This window comes from Phalacrocorax carbo, unplaced genomic scaffold, assembly GCF_963921805.1.
Source record: "Phalacrocorax carbo unplaced genomic scaffold, bPhaCar2.1 SCAFFOLD_160, whole genome shotgun sequence".
Classification (NCBI taxonomy): Eukaryota; Metazoa; Chordata; class Aves; order Suliformes; family Phalacrocoracidae; genus Phalacrocorax; species Phalacrocorax carbo.
In genome coordinates, this window is record NW_026990351.1 from 1 (window position 1) to 24,757 (window position 24,757).

General features: G+C 73.1%; 1 protein-coding gene across 1 annotated transcript; it reads left to right on the top strand.

The window, feature by feature from the left end:
- Nucleotides 1–47: 47 nt before the first annotated feature.
- MYBPC2 (myosin binding protein C2) lies at nt 48–24,438 on the top strand (the record flags this gene model as incomplete). Its single annotated transcript, XM_064440201.1, is given in 20 exon segments — nt 48–137; nt 140–152; nt 3,733–3,899; nt 4,652–4,817; nt 5,934–6,040; nt 6,633–6,662; nt 6,769–6,908; nt 9,561–9,720; nt 10,104–10,208; nt 12,778–12,966; nt 13,740–13,874; nt 15,311–15,478; nt 15,586–15,674; nt 16,503–16,695; nt 17,500–17,639; nt 19,244–19,403; nt 21,714–21,850; nt 23,114–23,300; nt 24,088–24,119; nt 24,374–24,438. Coding segments are annotated over 19 exon segments (2,387 nt in total), but the record flags the coding sequence as incomplete, so codon positions are not given.
- Nucleotides 24,439–24,757: the final 319 nt, after the last annotated feature.

Here is a 24,757-nt window from a genome sequence, read left to right on the forward strand (position 1 = left end):
CGCCCACCCCGCCCCGGCGCACCCTGACCCCCTCCCCACCCCCCCAGAGCCCCCCGTCACCATCGCCAAGGGCCTGGAGGACCAGCAGATCGTGGTGGGCGACCGCGTGGTGCTGGAGGCCGAGGTGTCCGAGGAGGGGCCCAGGTCATGTGGTGAGCGGCCGCCGTCCGTCCGTCCGTCCCGCCGTGTGGCCGTCCGTCCGTCTGTCCGTCCCTCTGTCCCGCCATGTGGCCGGCCGGCCGGCCGTCTGTCCATCCCTCTGTCCCACCGTGTGGCCGTCCGTCCATCCGTCCCTCTGTCCCACCGTCCGTCTGTCCATCCCTCTGTCCCACCGTGTGGCCGTCTGTCCATCCCTCTGTCCCGCCATGTGGCCGTCCGTCCGTCTGTCCGTCCCTCTGTCCCGCCATGTGGCCGTCCGTCCGTCCGTCTGTCCATCCCTCTGTCCCACCGTGTGGCCGTCCGTCCGTCTGTCCGTCCCTCTGTCCCGCCATGTGGCCGGCCGGCCCTCTGTCCCACCGTGTGGCCATCTGTCCGTCTGTCCATCCCTCTGTCCCGCCGTGTGGCCGGCCATCTGTCTGTCCCCCCCACTCATGTGGCCGTCTGTCTGTCTGTCCGTCCCGCCGTGTGGCTGTCCGTCTGTCTGCCCCCCCACTCATGTGGCCGGCCGGCCCGGCCATCTGTCCGTCCCTCTGTCCCGCCGTGTGGCCGTCCGTCCGTCTGTCCATCCCTCTGTCCCACCGTGTGGCCGTCCGTCCATCCGTCCCTCTGTCCCACCGTCCGTCCATCCGTCCCTCTGTCCCGCCATGGGGCCGTCTGGCTGTCCGTCTGTCCATCCCTCTGTCCCGCCATGTGGCCGTCTGTCCATCCCGCCGTGTGGCTGTCCGTCTGTCTGCCCCCCCACTCATGTGGCCGGCCGGCCGGCCATCTGTCCGTCCCTCTGTCCCACCGTGTGGCCATCCGTCCGTCCATCCGTCCCTCTGTCCCGATATGTGGCCATCCGTCCGTCCATCCGTCCCTCTGTCCCGCCATGTGGCCGTCCGTCCGTCCGTCTGTCCCGCCGTGTGGCCGGCCGTCTGTCTGCCCCCCCGCTCATGTGGCTGGCTGGCTGTCTGTCTGTCTGTCTGTCTGTCGGGCCGTGTGGCCATCTGTCTGTCCCTCTGGATGGCCATCTGTCCGGCCCGATGGCCGTCTGTCTGGATGGCCGCCTGCCTGCCCCTCCGGATGGCCGTCTGTCTGTCTGGCCATATGGCCGTCTGTCCCTCCAGATGGCTGGCTGGCTGTCCATTCGTGTGGCCATCTGTCTGTCCCTCTGGATGGCCATCTGTCTGTCCGGATGGCCATCTGTCTGTCCCACCATATGGCCGCCTGTCCCTCCGGATGGCTGTCTGGCTGTCTGTCCCTCCGTGTGGCCACCTGTTCCTCCATCTGGCCGTCTCTCCAGCCATCTGGCCGTCTGTCTGGCTGCCTGGCCCATCCCCCATCCCCCCGCGTCCATCCCGTGTCCGTCCTGTGTCCGTCCCATGTCCCGTGTCCGTCCCATGCCCTGTGTCTGTCCTGTGTCTGTCCCGTGCCCATCCCGTGCCCGTCCCATGCCCTCTGTCCGCCCTGTGTCCATACTGTGCCTGTCCTGTGTCCGTCCCGTGTCCGTCCCATGTCCCGTGTCCGTCCCGTGTCCATCCCATGTCCCGTGTCCGTCCCATGTCCCGTGTCCGTCCCATGCCCTGTGTCTGTCCTGTGTCTGTCCCGTGCCCATCCCGTGTCCGTCCCATGCCCTCTGTCCGCCCTGTGTCCATACTGTGCCTGTCCTGTGTCCGTCCCGTGCCCATCCCATGCCCTGTGTCCGTCCCGTGTCCATCCTGTGCCCCATGTCCGTCCCGTGTCCATCCTGTGCCCATCCCATGCCCTGTGTCCGTCCCGTGTCCATCCCGTGCCCCATGTCCGTCCCGTGCCCATCCCGTGCCCATCCCATGCCCTGTGTCCGTCCCGTGTCCATCCTGTGCCCCATGTCCGTCCCGTGTCCATCCCGTGCCCATCCCATGCCCTGTGTCCGTCCCGTGTCCATCCCGTGCCCCATGTCCGTCCCGTGCCCATCCCGTGCCCCGTGTCCGTCCCGTGCCCATCCCGTGCCCCATGTCTGTCCCGTGTCCGTCCCGTGTCCGTCCGTGTCCATCCCGTGCCCCATGTCCGTCCCGTGCCCATCCCGTGCCCCATGTCCGTCCCGTGTCCATCCCGTGCCCCATGTCCGTCCCGTGTCCGTCCCGTGCCCATCCCGTGCCCATCCCGTGCCCCGTGTCTGTCCCGTGTCTGTCCCGCGTCCGTCCCGTGTCCGTCCCGTGCCCATCCCGTGCCCCGTGTCTGTCCCGTGTCCGTCCCGTGCCCATCCCGTGCCCATCCCGTGCCCCGTGTCTGTCCCATGTCCATCCCGTGCCCCATGTCCGCCCCATGTCCATCCCGTGCCCCGTGTCCGTCCCGTGCCCATCCCGTGTCCATCCCGTGCCCGTGTCCATCCCATGTCCATCCCGTGCCCCATGTCTGTCCCGTGTCTGTCCCGTGTCCATCCCGTGTCCGTCCCGTGCCCATCCCGTGCCCTGTGTCCGTCCCGTGCCCATCCCGTGCCCATCCCGTGTCTGTCCTGTGCCCATCCTGTGTCCCGTGTCCATCCCCTGTCCATCCCGTGTCCATCCTGTGTCTGTCCCATGTCCATCCCGTGTCCGTCCCGTGTCCATCCTGTGTCCCGTGTCCGTCCCCTGTCCATCCCGTGTCCATCCTGTGTCCATCCCGTGTCTGTCCCATGTCCATCCCGTGTCCGTCCCGTGTCCATCCCGTGCCCCATGTCTGTCCCGTGTCCATCCCGTGTCCGTCCCGTGCCCATCCCGTGCCCCGTGTCCGTCCCGTGTCCGTCCCGTGTCCGTCCCGTGCCCATCCCGTGCCCCGTGTCTGTCCCGTGTCCGTCCCGTGCCCATCCCGTGTCCGTCCCATGTCCATCCCGTGCCCATCCCGTGCCCCGTGTCCATCCCATGTCCATCCCGTGCCCCATGTCCGTCCCATGTCCATCCCGTGTCCATCCCGTGCCCCGTGTCCATCCCATGTCCATCCTGTGCCCCATGTCCATCCTGTGCCACATGTCCGTCCCCTGTCCATCCCGTGTCCATCCTGTGTCCATCCCGTGTCTGTCCCATGTCCATTCCTGTGTCCGTCCCGTGTCCATCCCGTGCCCCATGTCTGTCCCGTGTCCATCCCGTGTCCGTCCCATGTCCATCCCGTGCCCCGTGTCCGTCCCATGCCCGCCCCGTGTCCGTCCCGTGCCCATCCCATGCCCTGTGCCCCGTGCCCATCCCGTGTCCATCCCGTGTCCGTCCGTGCCCATCCCGTGTCCATCCCGTGTCCGTCCCGTGCCCATCCCATGCCCCGTGCCCCGTGCCCACCCCGTGCCCATCCCGTGTCCGTCCCGTGCCCATCCCGTGCCCCGTGTCCATCCCATGCCCGTCCCATGTCCCGTGTGTCCCATCCTGTGCCCGCCCCGTGTCCATCCCGTGTCCGCCCCGTGCCCATCCCGTGCCCCGTGTCCATCCCATGCCCCGTGTCCGTCCCATGCCCGTCCCATGTCCCGTGTGTCCATCCTGTGCCCGCCCCGTGTCCATCCCGTGTCCATCCCGTGCCCGCCCCGTGCCCATCCCATGCCCCGTGCCCCATGCCCGCCCCGTGCCGCCCCCCACCTCGCGTGTGCCGCAGGATGAAGGACGGGGTCGAGCTGACCCGCGAGGAGACCTTCAAGTACCGCTTCAAGAAGGACGGGAAGAAGCACTACCTCATCATCAACGAGGCCACCAAGGAGGACACGGGGCGCTACAAGATCATGACCAACGGCGGCGAGAGCGAGGCCGACATCATCGTGGAAGGTGGGGGGTCCTGGGGGGGGTCCCTGGGGGGGTCACGGAGGTCTTGGGGTCCCTGGGGGGGTCCCTGGGGGTCCCTGAGGGTCCCTGGTGGGGTCCAGGAGGTCTTGGGGTCCCTGGGGGGGTCCCTGGGGGGGGTCCCTGGGGGGGTCCAGGAGGTCTTGGGGTTCCTGGGGGGTCCCTGAGGCTCCCTCGGGGGGGGTCCCTGGGGGTGTCCAGGAGATCTTGGGGTCCCTGGGGGGGTCCCTGAGGCTCTCTCAGGGGGGTCCAGGAGGTCTTGGGGTCCCTGAGGGTCCCTGCAGGGGTCCAGGAGGTCTTGGGGTCCCTGGGGGGGTCCCTGGGGGGGGTCCAGGAGGTCTGGGGGTCCCTGGGGGGGTCCCAGAGGGGTCCCTGGGGGATCCTGGAGGTCTCAGGGTCCCTGAGGGTGTCCGCGGGGGTCCCTGGGGGGGTCCAGGTCTCAGAGTCCCATGGGGGGGTCCCAGGAGTGTCCCTGGGGGGTCCCTGGAGCATCCTGGGGGGTCCCTGGGGGGTGCCTGGGGGGATCCAGGAGGTCTCAGGGTCCCTGGGGGGTCTCAAGGGGGGTCTCTGGGGGTGTTCCTGGAGGGTCCCACGGGTGCTGGCGAGGTGTCCAGGGGATTCCCAGGGGATTTCCAGAGGGATCTCAAGGGGTTCCCAGGGACGCGGGGGTGGGGTGGGGGAATAGGGGGGTGCAGGAGCAGCTGGGGGGTCCCCAACCCTGCGCCCCGCCCCCCCAGAGAAGCAGCTGGAGGTGCTGCAGGACATGGCGGACCTGACGGTGCAGGCGTCGGAACAGGCCGTCTTCAAGTGCGAGGTGTCGGACGAGAAGGTGACGGGGCGCTGGTACAAGAACGGGGTGGAGGTGCGCCCCAGCAAGCGCATCCACATCTCCCACAGCGGCAGGTGGGCGCGCGGGGACCCCCGCCAGCGCGGGCTGGGGGCGTGGGGGGCACCCCTGGCAGGGCTGGAGGCACCCAAGGGGGGCGGGGAGGGGGGCTGGAGGCACCCATGGGGTCTGGGAAGGGGGCTGGAGGCACCCATGTGGTCTGGGAAGGGGCTGGAGGCACCCACGGGGGGGCTAGGAGGGGGCTCGAGGCACCCATGGGGTCTGGGAAGCACCCATGGGGTCTGGGAGGGGGTCTGAGAAGAACCCAAGGGGGGTGGGGAGGGGGCTGGAGGTACCCATGGGGGGGCTGGGATGGGGCTGGAGGTACCCGTGGGGGGCGGGGAAGGGGGCTGGAGGCACCCATGGGGTCTGGGAAGGGGACTGGAGGTACCCATGGCGGGCTGGGAGGGGGCTGGAGGCACCCATGGGGTCTGGGAAGGGGCTGGAGGCACCCATGGAGGGGCTGGGAGGGGCTGGAAGTACCCATGGGGGGCTGGGAGGCACCCATGGGGTCTGGGAAGGGGCTGGAGGCACCCATGGAGGGGCTGGGAGGGGGCTGGAAGTACCCATGGGGGGCTGGAGGCACCCATGGGTCTGGGAAGGGGCTGGAGGCACCCATGGGGTCTGGGAAGCACCCATGGAGTCTGGGAGGGATCTGGGCAGAACCCATGGAGGGGCTAGGAGGGGGCTGGAGGCACCCATGGGGTCTGGGAAGCACCCATGGGTCTGGGAGGGGTCTGAGAAGAACCCAAGGGGGGCGGGGAGGGGGCTGGAGGTACCCATGGGGGGGCTGGGAGGCTGGAGGCACCCGTGGGGTCTGGGAAGGGGTCTGGGAGGTACCCATGGCGTCTGGGAAGCACCCATGGAGGACGGGGAGGGGGCTGGAGGCACCCATGGGGGTCTTGGGGGGGGTTGGAGCCCCCCATTGGGGTCTCAGGGGGATTGGGGCCACCCATGGGAGTCTCGGGGGGGGAATTGGGGCCACCCAGGAGGAGCACAGACCCCCCGTGGGGGTCTCAGAGCCTCCCCATGGGGATCCCGCCCCCACCCAGGCCATGGGGGGGGCGGTCACTGCCCCCCCCCGGTGCCGTGGGGCCCCCTTGAGCGTCCCCATTCACGCCCCCCCCCTCCAGGTTCCACAAGCTGGTGATCGACGACGTGCGCCCTGAGGATGAGGGGGATTACACCTTCATCCCCGACGGCTACGCCCTCTCCCTCTCCGCCAAGCTCAACTTCCTCGGTGGGGCGGGGGGCGCGGGGGGGGGGGCTGGGGGGCGCAGGGGGGGCGGGGGGGCGGGGGGCGCGAGGGGGGCTGGGAGCACTTTGGGGGTTGGGGGCACTTGGGGGCACTCGGGGGTGGGGGGTTGTGGGGGGCTGGGGGAACTTGGGGGGCGCGTGGAGGGCAGGGGGTGCATGGGGAGCTGGGAGCACTTGGGGGGCAGGGGGCACTTGGGGGGTGGGGGGTGAGTGGGGGAACTCGGCGGGCGGGGGTGTGGGGAGCACTTGGGGGCAGGGGGTTGTGGGGGGCTGGGGGAACTTGGGGGGCACGTGGGGGTGGGGGGCACTTGGAGGGCAGGGACGCGGAGGGGTGGGGGGGCACTTGGGGGCTTGTGGGAAATTTGGGGGGCTTGGGGGTACTTGTGGGCAGGGGGCACCTGGGGGGGCAATTGTGGGGCTGGGGGGCACTTGGGGGGCTGGGGGGGGACACATGGGACACTTGGGGGGCTCAGGGCCCGTTTTGGGGACACCCACAGCCCCGGGGGGGAGGGGGGGGGGCCGGTGCCATTTGGGGACCCCCTCCCCCATTAACCCTTCCCTCCCCGCGCCCGCAGAGATCAAGGTCGAGTATGTCCCCAAGCAAGGTGAGGGGGGGTGGGGGCGATGGGGGGTGGGGGTGGGGACACTGGGGGGGTGATGAGGTCCCAGCGCCGTGTGTGTGTCCCCTCCCCCCCGCCCACCCCCCCCCAGAGCCCCCCAAGATCCACCTGGACTGCTCGGGGAAGGCGTCGGAGAACACCATCGTGGTGGTGGCGGGGAACAAGCTGCGCCTCGACGTCCCCATCTCGGGGGAGCCCGCGCCCACCGTCACCTGGATGAAGGGCGACGAGGTGACGCCCCGGGCACCCGATGGGTGGGGGGGGGGTCCCGTGTCCCCACACCCCCTCCTTGGGGGCTCCCGTGTCCCCCCCCGTGTCCCCACACCCCTCCTTGGGGGCTCCCATATCCCCCCCATGTCCCCCACACCCCTCCTTGGGGGCTCCCGTGTCCCCCCCATGTCCCCACACCCCTCCTTGGGGGCTCCCATATCCCCCCCATGTCCCCACACCCCTCCTTGGGGGCTCCCATATCCCCCCCGTGTCCCCACACCCCTCCTTGGGGGCTCCCGTGTCCCCCCCGTGTCCCCACACCCCCTCCTTGGGGGCTCCCGTGTCCCCCCCGTGTCCCCACACCCCCTCCTTGGGGGCTCCCGTGTCCCCCCCGTGTCCCCACACCCCTCCTTGGGGGCTCCCATATCCCCCCCGTGTCCCCACACCCCTCCTTGGGGGCTCCCATATCCCCCCCGTGTCCCCACACCCCCTCCTTGGGGGCTCCCGTGTCCCCCCCGTGTCCCCACACCCCCTCCTTGGGGGCTCCCGTGTCCCCCCCGTGTCCCCACACCCCTCCTTGGGGGCTCCCATATCCCCCCCGTGTCCCCACACCCCTCCTTGGGGGCTCCCATATCCCCCCCGTGTCCCCACACCCCCTCCTTGGGGGCTCCCATATCCCCCCCGTGTCCCCACACCCCCTCCTTGGGGCTCCCGTGTCCCCCCCGTGTCCCCACACCCCTCCTTGGGGGCTCCCGTGTCCCCCCCGTGTCCCCACACCCCTCCTTGGGGGCTTCCGTGTCCCCCCCATGTCCCCACATCCCCATCTTGGGGGGGTCCCGTGTTCCCCTGTTCCCCTGTCCCTGTTTTGGGGGGCAGGGGCACTGTCCCCTCCATGTCCCCACATCTCACCCTGTGTCCCCACACCCCCCCTTGGGGGTCCCCTGTCCCTCTGCCCCACGGCTCCGCCCGTGTCCCCCCCGTGTCCATCCCTGCGCCCTCCCCTGTAGCCATGTCCCCACGGCCCCGTGACCCCTGCCCATGACCCCGTGTCACCTCCCTGTGACCCCATGACCCCGTGACCCCTGCCCATGACCCCGTGTCACCTCCCTGTGACCCCATGACCCCGTGACCCCTGCCCATGAGCCCGTGTCACCTCCCTGTGACCCCATGACCCCATGACCCCGTGTCACCTCCCCATGACCCCGTGACCCTGTGACAGCTCCCCATGACCCTGTGACCCCTCCCCATGACCCCATGTCACCTCCCCATGACCCCATGACCCCATGACCCCGTGTCACCCCCATGACCCCATGACCCCATGACAGCTCCCCATGACCCCATGACCCCGTGTCACCCCCATGACCCCATGACCCCATGACCCCGTGTCACCCCCCATGACCCCGTGTCACCCCCCATGACCCCATGACCCCATGACAGCTTCCCATGACCCAGTGACCCCCCATGACCCCGTGACCCCCCATGACACCTCCCTGTATCCCTGCAATGTCCCCCCATGTCCCCGAGCCCCCTGTGACCCTGTGTCCCCCCAAGCCCCCCGTGTCCCCGAGCCCCCCGCATCCCCCCCGAGCCCCCCGCGTCCCCCCGAGCCCCCCGAGCCCCCCGAGCCCTCCGCGTCCCCCCGAGCCCCCCGAGCCCCCCGAGCCCGCCGTGACCCCACGTGGCCGCAGGTGTTCGAGGCGCGGGAGGGCCGAGCCCACCTGCAGCAGCGCCCCGAGCTGAGCAGCTGCATCCCCGTGTCCCCCCCGCGACCCTGAGCCCCCCGAGCCCCCCGCGTCCCCCCACGTCCCCGAGCCCCCCGAGCCCCCCACGTCCCCCCGAGCCCCCCGAGCCCCCCGTGACCCCGCGTGGCCGCAGGTGTTCGAGGCGCGGGAGGGCCGAGCCCACCTGCAGCAGCGCCCCGAGCTGAGCAGCTGTGTCCCCCCGCGTCCCCGAGCCCCCCGAGCCCCCCGCGTCCCCCCGCGCCCCCCGAACCCCCCGAGCCCCCCGAGCCCCCCGTGACCCCGCGTGGCCGCAGGTGTTCGAGGCGCGGGAGGGCCGAGCCCACCTGCAGCAGCGCCCCGAGCTGAGCAGCTGCGTCCCCGTGTCCCCCCGCGTCCCTGAGCCCCCCGAGCCCCCCGAGCCCCCCGCGTCCCCCCGAGCCCCCCGAGCCCCCCGTGACCCCGCGTGGCCGCAGGTGTTCGAGGCGCGGGAGGGCCGAGCCCACCTGCAGCAGCGCCCCGAGCTGAGCAGCTGTGTCCCCCCGCGTCCCCGAGCCCCCCGAGCCCCCCGCGTCCCCCCGCGCCCCCCGAACCCCCCGAGCCCCCCGAGCCCCCCGTGACCCCGCGTGGCCGCAGGTGTTCGAGGCGCGGGAGGGCCGAGCCCACCTGCAGCAGCGCCCCGAGCTGAGCAGCTGCGTCCCCGTGTCCCCCCGCGTCCCTGAGCCCCCCGAGCCCCCCGAGCCCCCCGCGTCCCCCCGAGCCCCCCGAGCCCCCCGTGACCCCGCGTGGCCGCAGGTGTTCGAGGCGCGGGAGGGCCGAGCCCACCTGCAGCAGCGCCCCGAGCTGAGCAGCTGTGTCCCCCCGCGTCCCCGAGCCCCCCGAGCCCCCCGCGTCCCCCCGCGCCCCCCGAACCCCCCGAGCCCCCCGAGCCCCCCGTGACCCCGCGTGGCCGCAGGTGTTCGAGGCGCGGGAGGGCCGAGCCCACCTGCAGCAGCGCCCCGAGCTGAGCAGCTTCGTCATCGAAAGCGCCGAGCGCGGGGACGAGGCCCGTTACAGCATCCGCGTGGCCAACCCGGCCGGCGAGGACACGGCCACCATCGTCATCAAGGTGGTCGGTACGGAGGGGCGGGGGGGCCTCGCGGGGGGACACGGGGACGGGGGGACAGGGGGACAGAGAGACACGGGGGGACAGAGAGACACGGAGACAGGGGGACATGGGACAGTGGGACATGGGGGACATGGGGACAGGGGGACAGGGGGACATGGGGGACATGGGGACAGGGGGACAGGGGGACATGGGGGACATGGGGACAGAGAGACACGGAGACAGGGGGACAGGGGGGCATGGGGGCAGGGGGACAGGGGGGACATGGGGACATGGGACAGGAGGACGGGGGACATGGGGACATAGGGACACGGGGACCGGGGGGGTGGGGAGGGGGCCGGGGGGGCCACGTGTGCCCCCCATGCCAGCCCGTGTCCCCGCGTGTCCCCGCAGACGTGCCCGACCCCCCTGAGGCCGTGCGCATCACCTCGGTGGGGGAGGACTGGGCCATGCTGGCCTGGGACCCCCCCAAGTACGACGGGGGGCAGCCCATCACCGGTGAGCGCCACGCGTGTCCCTGCCCACGCGTGTCCCTGCCCGTGTGTCCCTGCCCACGTGTGTCCCTGCTCGCGTGTCCCTGCCCGTGTGTCCCTGCCCGCGTGTCCCTGCCCACGCGTGTCCCTGCCCGTGTGTCCCTGCCCACGTGTGTCCCTGCTCGCGTGTCCCTGCCCGTGTGTCCCTGCCCACGTGTGTCCCTGCCCGTGTGTCCCTGCCCACGCGTGTCCCTGCCCACGTGTGTCCCTGCCCGTGTGTCCCTGCCCACGTGTGTCCCTGCCCGTGTGTCCCTGCCCACGTGTGTCCCTGCTCACGCGTGTCCCTGCTCGCGTGTCCCTGCCCACGTGTGTCCCTGCCCGTGTGTCCCTGCCCACGCGTGTCCCTGCCCGTGTGTCCCTGCCCGTGTGTCCCTGCCCGTGTGTCCCTGCCCACGCGTGTCCCTGCCCGTGTGTCCCTGCTCGTGTGTCCCTGCCCGTGTGTCCCTGCCCGTGTGTCCCTGCCCACGCGTGTCCCTGCCCGTGTGTCCCTGCCCGCGTGTCCCTGCTCGTGTGTCCCTGCCCACGTGTGTCCCTGCTCGTGTGTCCCTGCCCACGCGTGTCCCTGCCCGTGTGTCCCTGCCCGCGTGTCCCTGCTCGTGTGTCCCTGCCCACGTGTGTCCCTGCTCGTGTGTCCCTGCCCACGTGTGTCCCTGCCCGTGTGTCCCTGCCCGTGTGTCCCTGCCCACGTGTCCCTGCCCGCGCGTGTCCCTGCCCGTGTGTCCCTGCCCGTGTGTCCCTGCCCACGCGTGTCCCTGCCCGTGTGTCCCTGCCCGTGTGTCCCTGCCCACGCGTGTCCCTGCTCGTGTGTCCCTGCTCGTGTGTCCCTGCCCACGCGTGTCCCTGCCCACGCGTGTCCCTGCCCGCGTGTCCCTGCTCGCATGTCCCTGCCCGCGTGTCCCTGCCCGCGTGTCCCTGCTCGCATGTCCCTGCCCACGTGTGTCCCTGCCCACGCGTGTCCCTGCCCGTGTGTCCCTGCTCGTGTGTCCCTGCCCGTGTGTCCCTGCCCACGCGTGTCCCTGCTCGTGTGTCCCTGCCCGTGTGTCCCTGCCCACGTGTGTCCCTGCCCACGCGTGTCCCTGCCCACGCGTGTCCCTGCTCGTGTGTCCCTGCCCGCGTGTGTCCCTGCCCGTGTGTCCCTGCCCGTGTGTCCCTGCCCACGCGTGTCCCTGCTCGTGTGTCCCTGCCCGCGTGTCCCTGCTCGTGTGTCCCTGCCCGTGTGTCCCTGCCCACGTGTGTCCCTGCCCACGCGTGTCCCTGCCCACGCGTGTCCCTGCTCGTGTGTCCCTGCCCGTGTGTCCCTGCTCGTGTGTCCCTGCCCGCGCGTGTCCCTGCCCGTGTGTCCCTGCCCGTGTGTCCCTGCCCACGTGTGTCCCTGCCCGTGTGTCCCTGCTCGTGTGTCCCTGCCCGTGTGTCCCTGCCCGCGTGTCCCTGCCCACGCGTGTCCCTGCCCGTGTGTCCCTGCTCGCGTGTGTCCCTGCCCGTGTGTCCCTGCCCGCGTGTCCCTGCCCACGCGTGTCCCTGCCCACGCGTGTCCCGCCCGTGTGTCCCTGCCCATGTGTCCCTGCCCGTGTGTCCCTGCCCACGCGTGTCCCCACACGTGTCTCCTCTCCCCCACGTGTGTCCTCTCTCCCCCACGCGTGTCCCCTCTCTCCCACGCGTGTCCCCCCGCCCCCACGCATGTCCCCTCTCCCCCACGTGTGTCCCCTCTCCCCCACGCGTGTCCCCTCTCCCCCACGTGTGTCCCCTCTCCCCCACACGTGTCCCCCCACCCCCACGCGTGTCCCCCCGCCCCTACGCGTGTCCCCCCGCCCCCACGCGTGTCCCCTCTCCCCCACGCGTGTCCCCCCGCCCCCATGCGTGTCCCCTCTCCCCCACGCGTGTCCCCCCGCCCCCACGCGTGTCCCCTCTCCCCCACGCGTGTCCCCCCGCCCCCACGCGTGTCCCCTCTCTCCCACGTGTGTCCCCCCGCCCCCACGCGTGTCCCCCCGCCCCCATGCGTGTCCCCCCGCCCCCACGCGTGTCCCCTCTCCCCCACGCGTGTCCCCTCTCTCCCACGCTTGTCCCCCCGCCCCCACGTGTGTCCCCTCTCCCCCACGCGTGTCCCCCCGCCCCCACGCATGTCCCCTCTCCCCCACGTGTGTCCCCTCTCCCCCACGCGTGTCCCCTCTCCCCCACGCGTGTCCCCCCGCCCCCACGCGTGTCCCCTCTCCCCCACGCGTGTCCCCTCTCCCCCACGCGTGTCCCCCCGCCCCCACGCGTGTCCCCCCGCCCCCACGCATGTCCCCTCTCCCCCATGCGTGTCCCCTCTCCCCCACGCTTGTCCCCCCGCCCCCACGCGTGTCCCCTCTCCCCCACGCGTGTCCCCTCTCCCCCACGCGTGTCCCCTCTCCCCCACGCTTGTCCCCCCGCCCCCACGCGTGTCCCCTCTCCCCCACGCGTGTCCCCTCTCCCCCACGCGTGTCCCCTCTCCCCCACGCGTGTCCCCCCCGCCCCCACGCGTGTCCCCCCGCCCCCCACACGCCCCCCCGGCGCAGGGTACCTGGTGGAGAGGAGGAAGAAGGGCTCGGCGCGCTGGATGAAGCTCAGCGGCGAGGCGCAGGAGGGCACCACGTTCAAGGCCGGGCGCCTCATCGAGGGGGTCCTGTACGAGCTGCGCGTGCTGGCCCTCAACGCCATCGGCGCCTCCCAGCCCAGCTGCAACAGCCCCCCCTTCATGCCCATCGGTGCGGGGGGGCTGGGGGGTCCCGGCGGGGGTTGGGGGGTCCCGGGGGGGCTTTGGGGGGTCCCAGGGGGAGTTTGGGGGGTCCCATGGGGAGTTTGGGGGGTCCCGGAAAGGGGTTGGAGGGTCCCATGGGGAGGTTGAGGGTCCCGTGGGGAGTTTGGGGGGTCCCGGGGAGAGTTTGGGGGTCCTGGGGGGGGTTTGGGGGTCCCATGGGGAGTTTGGGGCATCCCTGGGGGAGATTGGGGGGTCCCATGGGGAGTTTGGGGGGTCCCGGGGGGAATTTGGGGGGTCCCATGGGGAGTTTGGACAGTCCCATGGGGAGTTTGGAGAGTCCCAGTGGGAGGTTGGGGGGTCCCATGGGGAGTTTGGGGCGTCCTGGCAGGGGTTTGGGGGTCCCATGGGGAGTTTGGGGGTCCCATGGGGAGTTTGGAGAGTCCCAGGGGGAGGCTGGGGGGTCCCATGGGGAGTTTGGGGGGTCCCATGGGGAGGTTAGGGGGTCCCGGGGGGGATTTGGGGGTCCCATGGGGAGTTTGGGGGGTCCCATGGGGAGGTTAGGGGGTCCCGGGGGGGATTTGGGGGTCCCATGGGGAGTTTGGGGGGTCCCGGGGGGGGTTTTGGGGGTCCCATGGAGAGGTTGGGGGGTCCCGGGGAGGGTTTGGGGGGGTCCCGTGTGGAGTTTGGGGGGTCCCGGGGGGTGTTGCGGGGGGAGGGGTTTCGGGGGGTCCCATGGGGCGGGGCCGGGGGTGCAGGGTCTGATTTCGGGGTGCCCCCCAGCCCCCACGAGCGAGCCCACCCACCTGCTGCTGGATGACGTCACCGACACGACGGCCACGCTCAAGTGGCGCCCGCCGGAGCGGGTGGGGGCGGGGGGCATCGACGGCTACTTGGTGGAGTATTGCCGCGAGGGGGGTGAGCGGGGCACCCACGGGGGGGGGCACCCACGGGGGGGGCACCCACGGGGGGGGCACCCACGGGGGGAGGGGGCACCCACGGGGGGAGGGGCAGCCACGGGGGGAGGGGGCACCCACGGGGGGAGGGGGCACCCACGGGGGGGGGCACCCACGGGGGGTGAGCGGGGCACCCACGGGGGGGGGCACCCACGGGGGGGGGCACCCACGGGGGGGGCACCCACGGGGGGGGCACCCACGGGGGGAGGGGGCACCCACGGGGGGGGGCACCCACGGGGGGTGAGCGGGGCACCCACGGGGGGGGCACCCACGGGGGGGGGGCAGCCACGGGGGGGGCACCCACGGGGGGAGGGGGCACCCACGGGGGGGGCACCCACGGGGGGGGCACCCACGGGGGGGGGGGCAGCCACGGGGGGGGCACCCACGGGGGGGGCACCCACGGGGGGGGGGGCAGCCACGGGGGGGGCAGCCACGGGGGGGGCACCCACGGGGGGGGCACCCACGGGGGGAGGGGCAGCCACGGGGGGGGGCACCCACGGGGGGGGCACCCACGGGGGGAGGGGCAGCCACGGGGGGGGGCACCCACGGGGGGGGGCAGCCACGGGGGGGGGCACCCACGGGGGGAGGGGCGCCAGCCCCATAGCCCCCAGCCCCACGCCGCCAGCCCCACTCCCCCACCCCCCAGCCCCATACCCCCAGCCCCATGCCCCCAGCACCCCAACCCCATAGCCCCCAGCCCCACACCCCCAGCTCCCCAGCCCCAGCTCCACAACCCCACAGCCCCCAGCCCCACACCCCCAGCACCCCAACCCCACGCCCCCAGCCCCACGCCCCCAGCCCCCTGACCTTGGCCCCAGCCCCCCAGCCCCACGCCCCCAGCCCCCCGACCTCGGCCCCCTTGCCCCCCAGCCCCACACCCCCAGCCCCACGCCCCCAGCCCCCCGACCTCGGCCCCCCGGCCCCCCAGCCCCCCAGCCCCATAGCCCCCAGCCCCATAGCCCCCAGCCCCACGCCCCCAGCCCCCCAACCCCACACCCCCAGCCCCATAGCCCCCAGCCCCACACCCCCAGCACCCCAACCCCATGCCCCCAGCCCCATAGCCTCCAGCCCCACACCCCCAGCACCCCAACCCCATAGCCCCCAGCCCCATAGCCTCCAGCCCCATGCCCCCAGCCCCCCGACCTCGGCCCCCCAGCCCCCCAGCCCCACGCCCCCAGCCCCCCGACCTCGGCCCCAGCCCCACACCCCCAGCCCCACGCCCCCAGCCCCATAGCCTCCAGCCCCACACCCCCAGCACCCCAACCCCACGCCCCCAGCCCCCCGACCTCGGCCCCCCAGCCCCCCAGCCCCACGCCCCCAGCCCCCCGACCTCGGCCCCAGCCCCATAGCCCCCAGCCCCACGCCCCCAGCCCCCCGACCTCGGCCTGCCCCCCGCAGCGGAGGAGTGGGTGGCCGCCAACACGGAGCCGGTGGAGCGCTGCGGCTTCACGGTGCGGGGGCTGCCCACGGGCGAGAAGCTGCTCTTCCGCGTCACCGCCGTCAACATCGCGGGCAGGAGCCCCCCGGCCACGCTGGCCCAGCCCGTCACCATCCGCGAGATCGTGGGTGCGTGGCCGTGGGGCGGCCGTGGGGCAGCCGTGGGGTGGCCGTGGGGCGGACGGTCCCGGCCCCACGGCTCCCCTTTGTGTCCGTTCCTGTCCCCCCCCCTCCAGAGCGCCCCAAAATCCGGCTGCCCCGGCACCTGCGGCAGACGTACGTCAGGAAGGTGGGGGAGCAGGTGAACCTCGTCATCCCCTTCCAGGTGAGGACGCTATGGGGGGCTGCCCCACGGCGCTATGGGGGGAGGTCGTGGCCCCACGGCGCTATAGGGGGAGCTCATGGACCCACGGCGCTATAGGGGGAGCTCATGGCCCCATGGTGCTACAGGGGGAGCTCATGGCCCCTTGGCGCTATAGGGGGAGGTCACGGCCCCATGGTGCTATAGGGGGAGGTCATGGTCCCATGGCGCTATAGGGGGAGCTCATGGCCCCATAGTGCTATAGGGGGAGCTCATGGCCCCATGGTGCTATAGGGGGAGCTCATGACCTCATGGTGCTATAGGGGGAGCTCATGGCCCCATAGTGCTATAGGGGAGCTCATGGGCCCATGGCGCTATAGGGGGAGATCACGGCCCCATGGTGCTATAGGGGGAGCTCATGGCCCCACAGTGCTATAGGGGAGCTCATGGGCCCATGGCGCTATAGGGGGAGGTCACGGCCCCATGGTGCTATAGGGGGAGCTCATGGCCCCATGGCGCTATAGGGGAAGTTGACAGCCCCATGGTGCTATGGGGCAGCCCCACAGTGCAATGGGGGAACCCAATAGTGTCATACGGAGAACTCCCAGCACCACAGGGGATTCTCCCAGTGCCATAGGGGGACCTCCCAGCCCCACGGCGCTATGGGGCAGCCTCACGGCGCTATGGGGCAGCCCCACAGCGCTATGGGGGAACCCAACAGTGCCACAGGGAGAACTCCCAGCGCCATGGGGGGTTCTCCCAGCGCCATAGGGGGATCTCCCAGCGCCATAGGGGGACCTCCCAGCCCCGCGGTGCTATGGGGCAGCCCCACAGCGCCGTGGGTCCCGGCAGGGAAAGCCGCGCCCGCGGGTGACCTGGACGAAGGAGGGGCAGGCGCTGGGGGACGACGTCCACATCCGCAACTCGGAGCGGGACACGGTGTTCTTCATCCGGGCGGCGGCGCGGGAGCACTCGGGGCTCTACGAGCTGCGCCTGCAGATCGAGAACATGGAGGACTCGGCCAGCCTGCGCCTGCGCGTCATCGGTGGGGCTGGGGGCGCTGGGGGGCGCTGGGGGGCGCTGGAGGGCGCTGGGGGCATGGGGGGCGCTGGGGGCGCTGGGGGAACTGGGGGCGCTGGGGGCGCTGGGGGCGCTGGGGGGCGCTGGGGGCACTGGGGGAACTGGGGGCACTGGGGGAACTGGGGGCACTGGGGGGCGCTGGGGGAACTGGGGGCACTGGGGGGCGCTGGGGGCGCTGGGGGCACTGGGGGCGCTGGGGGGTGCTGGGGGGCACTGGGGGCGCTGGGGGCACTGGGGGCGCTGGGGGCGCTGGGGGGCGCTGGGGGGCGCTGGGGGAACTGGGGGCGCTGGGGGCGCTGGGGGCGCTGGGGGGCGCTGGGGGCACTGGGGGAACTGGGGGCACTGGGGGAACTGGGGGCACTGGGGGGCGCTGGGGGAACTGGGGGCACTGGGGGGCGCTGGGGGGCGCTGGGGGCACTGGGGGCGCTGGGGGGTGCTGGGGGGCACTGGGGGCGCTGGGGGCACTGGGGGCGCTGGGGGAACTGGGGGCACTGGGGGGCGCTGGGGGCACGGGGGGCGCTGGGGGAGCTGGGGGCGCTGGGAGACGCTGGGGGGCGCTGGGGGCACTGGGGGCACTGGGGGGCGCTGGGGGCGCTGGGGGCACTGGGGGCGCTGGGGGGCGCTGGGGGGCACTGGGGGCGCTGGGGGGTGCTGGGGGCGCTGGGGGGCGCTGGGGGGCGCTGGGGGCATGGGGGGCGCTGGGGGGTGCTGGGGGCACTGGGACGCTGGGGGGTGCTGGGGGGCACCGGGGGCTCACGGGCACCCGCAGAGCGGCCGGGGCCGCCGCGCGCCGTGCGCGTCACCGAGGTGTGGGGCTGCAGCGCCGCGCTCGAGTGGGAGCCGCCGGCCGACAGCGGGAACGCGCCGCTCTGCGGCTACACCGTGCAGAAGGCGGAGATACGGCGCGGGGTGCGCGCGCCCGCGGCCCCCCCGGGACCCCCCCGCTGCCCCCCGGGACCCCCGACCCCCCCGCTGCCCCACGGGACCCCCAACGGACACCCCCCCCCCGCTGCCCCCCGGGACCCCCAACGGACACACACCCCCCAGCTGCCCCCCGGGACCCCCAACGGACACACTCCCCCCCCGCTGCCCCCCGGGACCCCCAACGGACACACACCCCGCTGCCCCCAGGGACCCCCAACCGACACACCCCCCCGCTGCCCCCCGGGACCCCCAACCGACACACCCCCCCCGCTGCCCCCCGGGACCCCCAACGGACACACTCCCCCCCCGCTGCCCCCCGGGACCCTCAACGGAACCCCCCCCCGCTGCCCCCAGGGACCCCCAACCGACACACCCCCCCCGCTGCCCCCCGGGACCCCCAACGGACACACACCCCCCAGCTGCCCCCCGGGACCCCCAACGGACCCCCCCCCCGCTGCCCCCCGGGACCCCCAACGGACACACACCCCCCAGCTGCCCCCCGGGACCCCCAACGGACACACACCCCGCTGCCCCCCGGGACCCCCAACGGACACCCCCCCCCCGCCCCCCGGGACCCCCAACGGACACACACCCCCCAGCTGCCCCCCGGGACCCCCAACGGACACACACCCCGCTGCCCCCCGGGACCCCCAACGGACACCCCCCCCCCGCTGCCCCCCGGGACCCCCAACGGACACACACCCCGCTGCCCCCCGGGACCCCCAACGGAACCCCCCCCCGCTGCCCCCCGGGACCCCCAACCGACACACCCCCCCGCTGCCCCCCGGGACCCCCAACGGACACACTCCCCCCCCGCTGCCCCCCGGGACCCCCAACGGACACACACCCCCCAGCTGCCCCCCGGGACTCCCAACGGACACCCCTCCCACCCCCCGCTGCCCCCCGGGACCCCCAACCGACACACCCCCCCGCTGCCCCCCGGGACCCCCAACGGACACACTCCCCCCCCGCTGCCCCCCGGGACCCCCAACGGACACACACCCCCCAGCTGCCCCCCGGGACTCCCAACGGACACCCCTCCCACCCCCCGCTGCCCCCCGGGACCCCCAACGGACACACACCCCCCCAGGGACCCCCAACGGACACACACCCCCCCGCGACCCCCAACGGACACACACCCCCCCCGCTGCCCCCAGGGACCCCCAACGGACACACACCCCCCCGCGACCCCCAACGGACACACACCCCCCAGCTGCCCCCCGGGACCCCCTCAGCGCCCCCCCAGAGCCCCGGGGGGGGCCCCCCAAAGCCCGAGGGCCCCCCCAACCCCGCGGTGCCCCCCAGGAGTGGTTCACGGTGTACGAGCACGTGCGCCCCCCCCGCTGCCCCCCCTTCCTGCCCCCAAACCCCCTCAGCGCCCCCCCCAGAGCCCCGGGGGGGGCCCCCCAAAGCCCGAGGGCCCCCCCCAACCCCGCGGTGCCCCCCAGGAGTGGTTCACGGTGTACGAGCACGTGCGCCCCCCCCGCTGCCCCCCCTTCCTGCCCCCAAACCCCCTCAGCGCCCCCCCCAAGCCCCGGGGGGGCCCCCCAAAGCCCGAGGGCCCCCCCCAACCCCGCGGTGCCCCCCAGGAGTGGTTCACGGTGTACGAGCACGTGCGCCCCCCCCGCTGCACGGTGCCGGAGCTGGTGGTGGGCAACGAGTACCAGTTCCGCGTGTTCAGCGAGAACCAGTGCGGGCTCAGCGAGACCCCCGGGCTCTCCAGTAACACCGCCCGCATCCCCAAACCCGGTGCGGCCCGGGGGGGTCGGGGGGTTGGGGGGCCATGGGGGGCCTGGGGGGCCTGGGGGGTTGGGGGCCATGGGTTTGGGGGACCCCGGGGGGCCTGGGGGGCTGGGGGGGGCCCGGGGGACCCGGGGGGTTGAGGGGCCATGGGGTTGAGGGGGCCCCGAGGGGTCTGGGGCTTGGGGGCCATGGGTTTGGGGGAACACCGGCGGGTCTGGGGGACCTGGGGGTTGGGGGGCCATGGGTTTGGGGGGGCCCCGGGGGGCCTGAGGGGTTGGGGGGCCATGGGGTTGGGGGGGCCCCGGGGGACCTGGGGGGTTGGGGGACATGGGTTTGGGGGAACACCGGGGGGCCTGAGGGGTTGGGGGGCCATGGGGTTGGGGGGGCCCCGGGGGACCTGGGGGGTTGGGGGACATGGGTTTGGGGGAACACCGGGGGGCCTGAGGGGTTGGGGGGCCATGGGGTTGGGGGGGCCCCGGGGGGCCTGGGGGACCCGGGGAGTTGGGGGGCCATGGGGTTGGGGGGGCTCCGGGGGGCCTGGGGGGGCCCGGGGGGCCTGGGGGGTTGGGGGCCATGGGTTTGGGGGAACACCAGGGGGTCTGGGGGGTCTGGGAGGTTGGGGGGCCATGGGGTTGGGGGGGCCCCGGGGGGCCTGGGGGGGCCCGGGGGGCCTGGGGGGTTGGGGGCCATGGGTTTGGGGGAACACCGGGGGGCCTGGGGGGTCTGGGAGGTTGGGGGGCCATGGGTTTGGGGGGCCCCGGGGGGCCTGGGGGGGCCCGGGGGGTTGGGGGACCATGGGTTTAGGGGGGCCCCGGGGGGCCTGGGGGGGCCCGGGGGGCCTGGGGGGTTGGGGGCCATGGGTTTGGGGGAACACCGGGGGGCCTGGGGGGTTGGGGGGTCATGGGTTTGGGGGGGCCCCGGGGGGCCTGGGGGGGCCCGGGGGGCCTGGGGGGTTGGGGGCCATGGGTTTGGGGGAACACCGGGGGGTCTGGGGGGTCTGGGAGGTTGGGGGGCCATGGGTTTGGGGGGACCCGGGGGCCCGGGGGGGTTGGGGGACATGGGTTTGGGGGGACCCGGGGGACCTGGGGGGTTGGGGGTCCATGGGTTTGGGGGGGCCTCAGGGGGCCTGGGGGGTCTGGGGGGCCATGGGTTTGGGAGGGCCCCGTGGGGCCTGGGGGGTCTGGGGGGTTGGGGGTCCATGGGTTTGGGGGGGCCTCAGGGGGCCTGGGGGACCTGGAGGTTTGGGGGGGGGCCTCAGGGCTTGTGGGGGTCCCTGCGGGTTTTGGGGGGTCCCTGGGGTTTTGGGGGATCCCTGGGGGGTTTGTGGGGGTCCCTGGGGGTTTTGGGGGGCACCTGGGGGTTTGGGGGGGCCCTGGGGGTTTTGGGGGGCCCTGGGGGGTTTGGGGGGTCCCTAGGGGTTTTGGGGGGTCCCTGGGGGGTTTGGGGGGGTCCCTGGGAGTTTTGGGGGGCACCTGGAGGTTTGGGGGGGCCCTGGGGGTTTGGGGGGTCCCTGGGAGTTTTGGGGGGCACCTGGAGGTTTGGGGGGGCCCTGGGGGTTTTGGGGGGTCCGTGGGGGGTTTGGGGGGTCCCTGGGAGTTTTGGGGGGTCCGTGGGGGGTTTGGGGGGTCCCTGGGAGTTTTGGGGGGCACCTGGAGGTTTGGGGGGGCCCTGGGGGTTTGGGGGGTCCCTGGGGGTTTTGGGAGGGTCCCTAGGGGTTTTGGGAGGTCCCTGGGGGGTTTGGGGGGTCCCTAGGGGTTTTGGGGGGTCCCTGGGGGGTTTGGGGGGGTCCCTGGGGGTTTGGGGGGCACCTGGAGGTTTGGGGGGTCCCTAGGGGTTTTGGGGGGTCCCTGGGGGGTTTGGGGGGTCCCTGGGGGTTTTGGGGGGCACCTGGAGGTTTGGGGGGGCCCTGGGGGTTTGGGAGGTCCCTGGGGGGTTTGGGGGGGTCCCTGGGGGTTTGGGGGGTCCCTGGGGGTTTTGGGGGGCCCTGGGTGGTTTGGGGGGGTCCCTGGGGGTTTTGGGGGCACCTGGGGGTTTGGGGGGGCCCTGGGGGTTTTGGGGGGCCCTGGGGGGTTTGGGGGGGTCCCTAGGGGTTTCGGGGGGCACCTGGAGGTTTGGGGGGTCCCTGGGGGACCCCTGACGCCTGGCTCTGCTCTCACCCAGAGGGAGCTGCGCACACTCTGGCCTGGGGCTCCCCCCCCCAGTTTACGGGTCTCCCCAGACCCCTGGGTCCTCACCCTCAATATTTTGGGGGGTGTCCAGAGATGGTGGGGGGTGGGAGGGTCCCCCAACTTATCAGGTGTGTCCCCCCCCCCCAAGGCCTGACGCTGAAGCCCCCCAAGTTCCAGGAGCACGATTTCCGCTCGGCGCCCCAGTTCCTGACGCCGCTGGTGGATCGCAGCGCCGTGGCCGGCTACAGCACGGCCCTCAACTGCGCCGTGCGGGGGCACCCCAAGGTGGGCGGGCTTGGGGGGGGCTTCTCGGGGTCCCCCACCCCCCCCCGGCACCCCCAGGGCAAGGCGCTGCGGGGGCACCCCGAAGTCTGCAGGGTTCTGGGGGAAGGGTACAAGGAGGGGGGTTTGGGGTCCCCCAACCCCCCAGCTCAAGGTGCGGTGAAAGTGCTGGGAGTTTGGGGGGGGGGGAGTTTTGGGGTCACCCCCCCCCCCAGCACCCACAGCGTTTTGGGGTCCCCCACCCCGCCCCGGCTGCAGGGCTCTGGGGGGCATTTGGGGGGGGGCTTCTCGGGGTCCCCAACCCCCAGCTCAAGGGGCTGCGAAGGCGCTGGGAGTTTGGGGGTGAATTTCGGGGTGCGTTTTGGGGTCCCCACCCACCCCAGCCCGAGGCGGTGTGGGTGCCCCCCGAGGTTTGGGGGGGCTCGGGGTGGATTTTGGGGTCCCTAACCCCCGCCCCCCCAGCCCGAGGCAGTGTGGGTGCCCCCCGGGGTTTGGGGGGGGCTCGGGGTGGATTTCGGGGTGCGTTTTGGGGTCCCTAACCCCCGCCCCCCAGCCCAAGGTGGTGTGGGTGCCCCCCGAGATTTGGGGGGGGATTGGGGTGGATTTCGGGGTGCATTTCGGGGTCCCTAACCCCCCCCGCCCCCCAGCCCAAGGCGGTGTGGGTGCCCCCCGAGGTTTGGGGGGGCTCGGGGTAGATTTTGGGGTCCCTAACCCCCGCCCCCCCAGCCCAAGGTGGTGTGGGTGCCCCTCGAGGTCTGGGGGGGGCTCGGGGTGGATTTCGGGGTGCGTTTCGGGGTCCCTGACCCCCCGCCCCCCAGCCCAAGGCGGTGTGGGTGCCCCCCGAGGTTTGGGGGGGCTCGGGGTGGATTTTGGGGTCCCTAACCCCCACTCCCCCAGCCCAAGGTGGTGTGGGTGCCCCCCGAGGTTTGGGGGGGCTCGGGGTGGATTTCGGGGTGCGTTTCGGGGTCCCTAACCCCCCCCACCCCCCAGCCCAAGGTGGTGTGGGTGCCCCCCGGGGTTTGGGGGGGGCTCGGGGTGGATTTCGGGGTGCGTTTCGGGGTCCCTAACCCCCCCCGGCCCCAGCCCAAGGTGGTGTGGGTGCCCCCCGGGGTTTGGGGGGGGCTCGGGGTGGATTTCGGGGTGCGTTTCGGGGTCCCTGACCCCCCGCCCCCCAGCCCAAGGTGGTGTGGGTGCCCCCCGGGGTTTGGGGGGGATCGGGGTGGATTTCGGGGTGCGTTTCGGGGTCCCTGACCCCCCGCCCCCCAGCCCAAGGTGGTGTGGCTGAAGAACCAGGTGGCCATCGGCGAGGACCCCCGGTTCCTGGCCCGCCACAGCCAGGGGGTCCTGACCCTCCTCATCCGCAAACCGGGGCCCTTCGACGGGGGCACCTACGGCTGCCGGGCCGTCAACGAGCTGGGGGAGGCGCTCACCGAGTGCAAGCTGGAGATTCGGGGTGCGGGGGGGGGTCCCCGATACCTGGGGGGGGTCCCCGATACCCGGGGGGGGCGGGCTGGGGGCTGGAGGGGGCACCCCGAGGGCTGGGAGAGGCACCCCGGGGTCTTAGAGGGGCCCACTGGTGCTGGGGATGAGCCGGGAGAAGGCGCTCACCCGGCGGAAGCTGGGGATTTGGGGTGCAGGAGGGGGGTCCCCAATACCTGGGGGGGGCTCCAATACCTGGGGGGGGTGCCTGGGGTCTGGGAGGGGGTGAATGGTGCTGGGGGAGGCGCTCACCCGGCGTAAGCTGGGGATTTGGGGTGCAGGAGGGGGGTCCCCAATACCTGGGGGGGGCCCCAATACCTGAGGGAGGTCCCCAATACCTGAGGGGGGCCCCAATACCTGGGGGGGGCCCCAATACCTGGGGGGGGTGCCTGGGGTCTGGGAGGGGGTGAATGGTGCTGGAGGAGGCGCTCACCCAGCGTAAGCTGGAGATTCGGGGTGCAGGAGGGGGGTCCCCAATACCTGGGGGGGCCCCAATACCTGGGGGGGGCCCCAATACCTGGGGGGGTTCCCTGGGGTCTGGGGGGGTCCCCCCAGGATCTTGGGGAGGGCCATTGGCACCAGTGATGAGCTGGGGGAGGTGCTCACTGAGCACAAGCTGGAAATATGGGGGTGTGGGGGGGGGGTCCCCAATACCTGGGGGGGGCTATAGGGTCTGGGGGGGGTCCCCAGGTTTTGGGGGGGCACGCCATGGTCTTGGGGGGGCAGTGGCAGCCCCCCAACATGCGTCTCCCCCCACACAGTGCCCCAGTGAAGGCGATGACGAGGCAGGACGGTGAGTGGGGGGGGGGATTTGGGGGGGCTTAATTTGGGGGGGGGTATTGAATTTTGGGGGTGGAGGGTTGAATTTTGGGGGCGGGGGTTTATTTGGGGGGGTGTGTTTAATCGGGGAGGGGCTTTGTTTAATTTGGGGTGTGCTTTATTTTTGGGGGGTGCATGTTTGATTTGGGGGGGCTTTCTCGGGGGGGTTATTTGGGGGGGGTAATTTTGGGGGTGCAGCACCCCGTGACCTCTCCTCCCTCCCACCAGGGCCAGAGGGGGAGGGCAGAGGTGCCCCCCCGGGAATAAACGGAGCCCCCCAGCTCCTGGTTGCGCCTGGCTGTGTCCGTCTGTCCTTCCTGGGGGGCTACTGTGGGACGGGGGGGCACGGGGGGGCCCCGGGATCCTGGGGAGGGTGATAATGGGGTGACCCACCAGCTGCACCCCCCCATGGCCGTCTGTCTGTCCTGTGGGTCCCTGGGATGGGGGTGACCCACCAGCTGCACCCCCTACGTCCGTCTGTCTGTCCCAGGTGTCCCTGGGATAGGGATGGGGGTGACCCACTGGCTGCACCCTCCACGTCTGTCTGTCCATCCTGGGGGTCCCTGGGGTGGGGATGGGGGTGACCCACCGGCTGCACCCCCCACGTCTGTC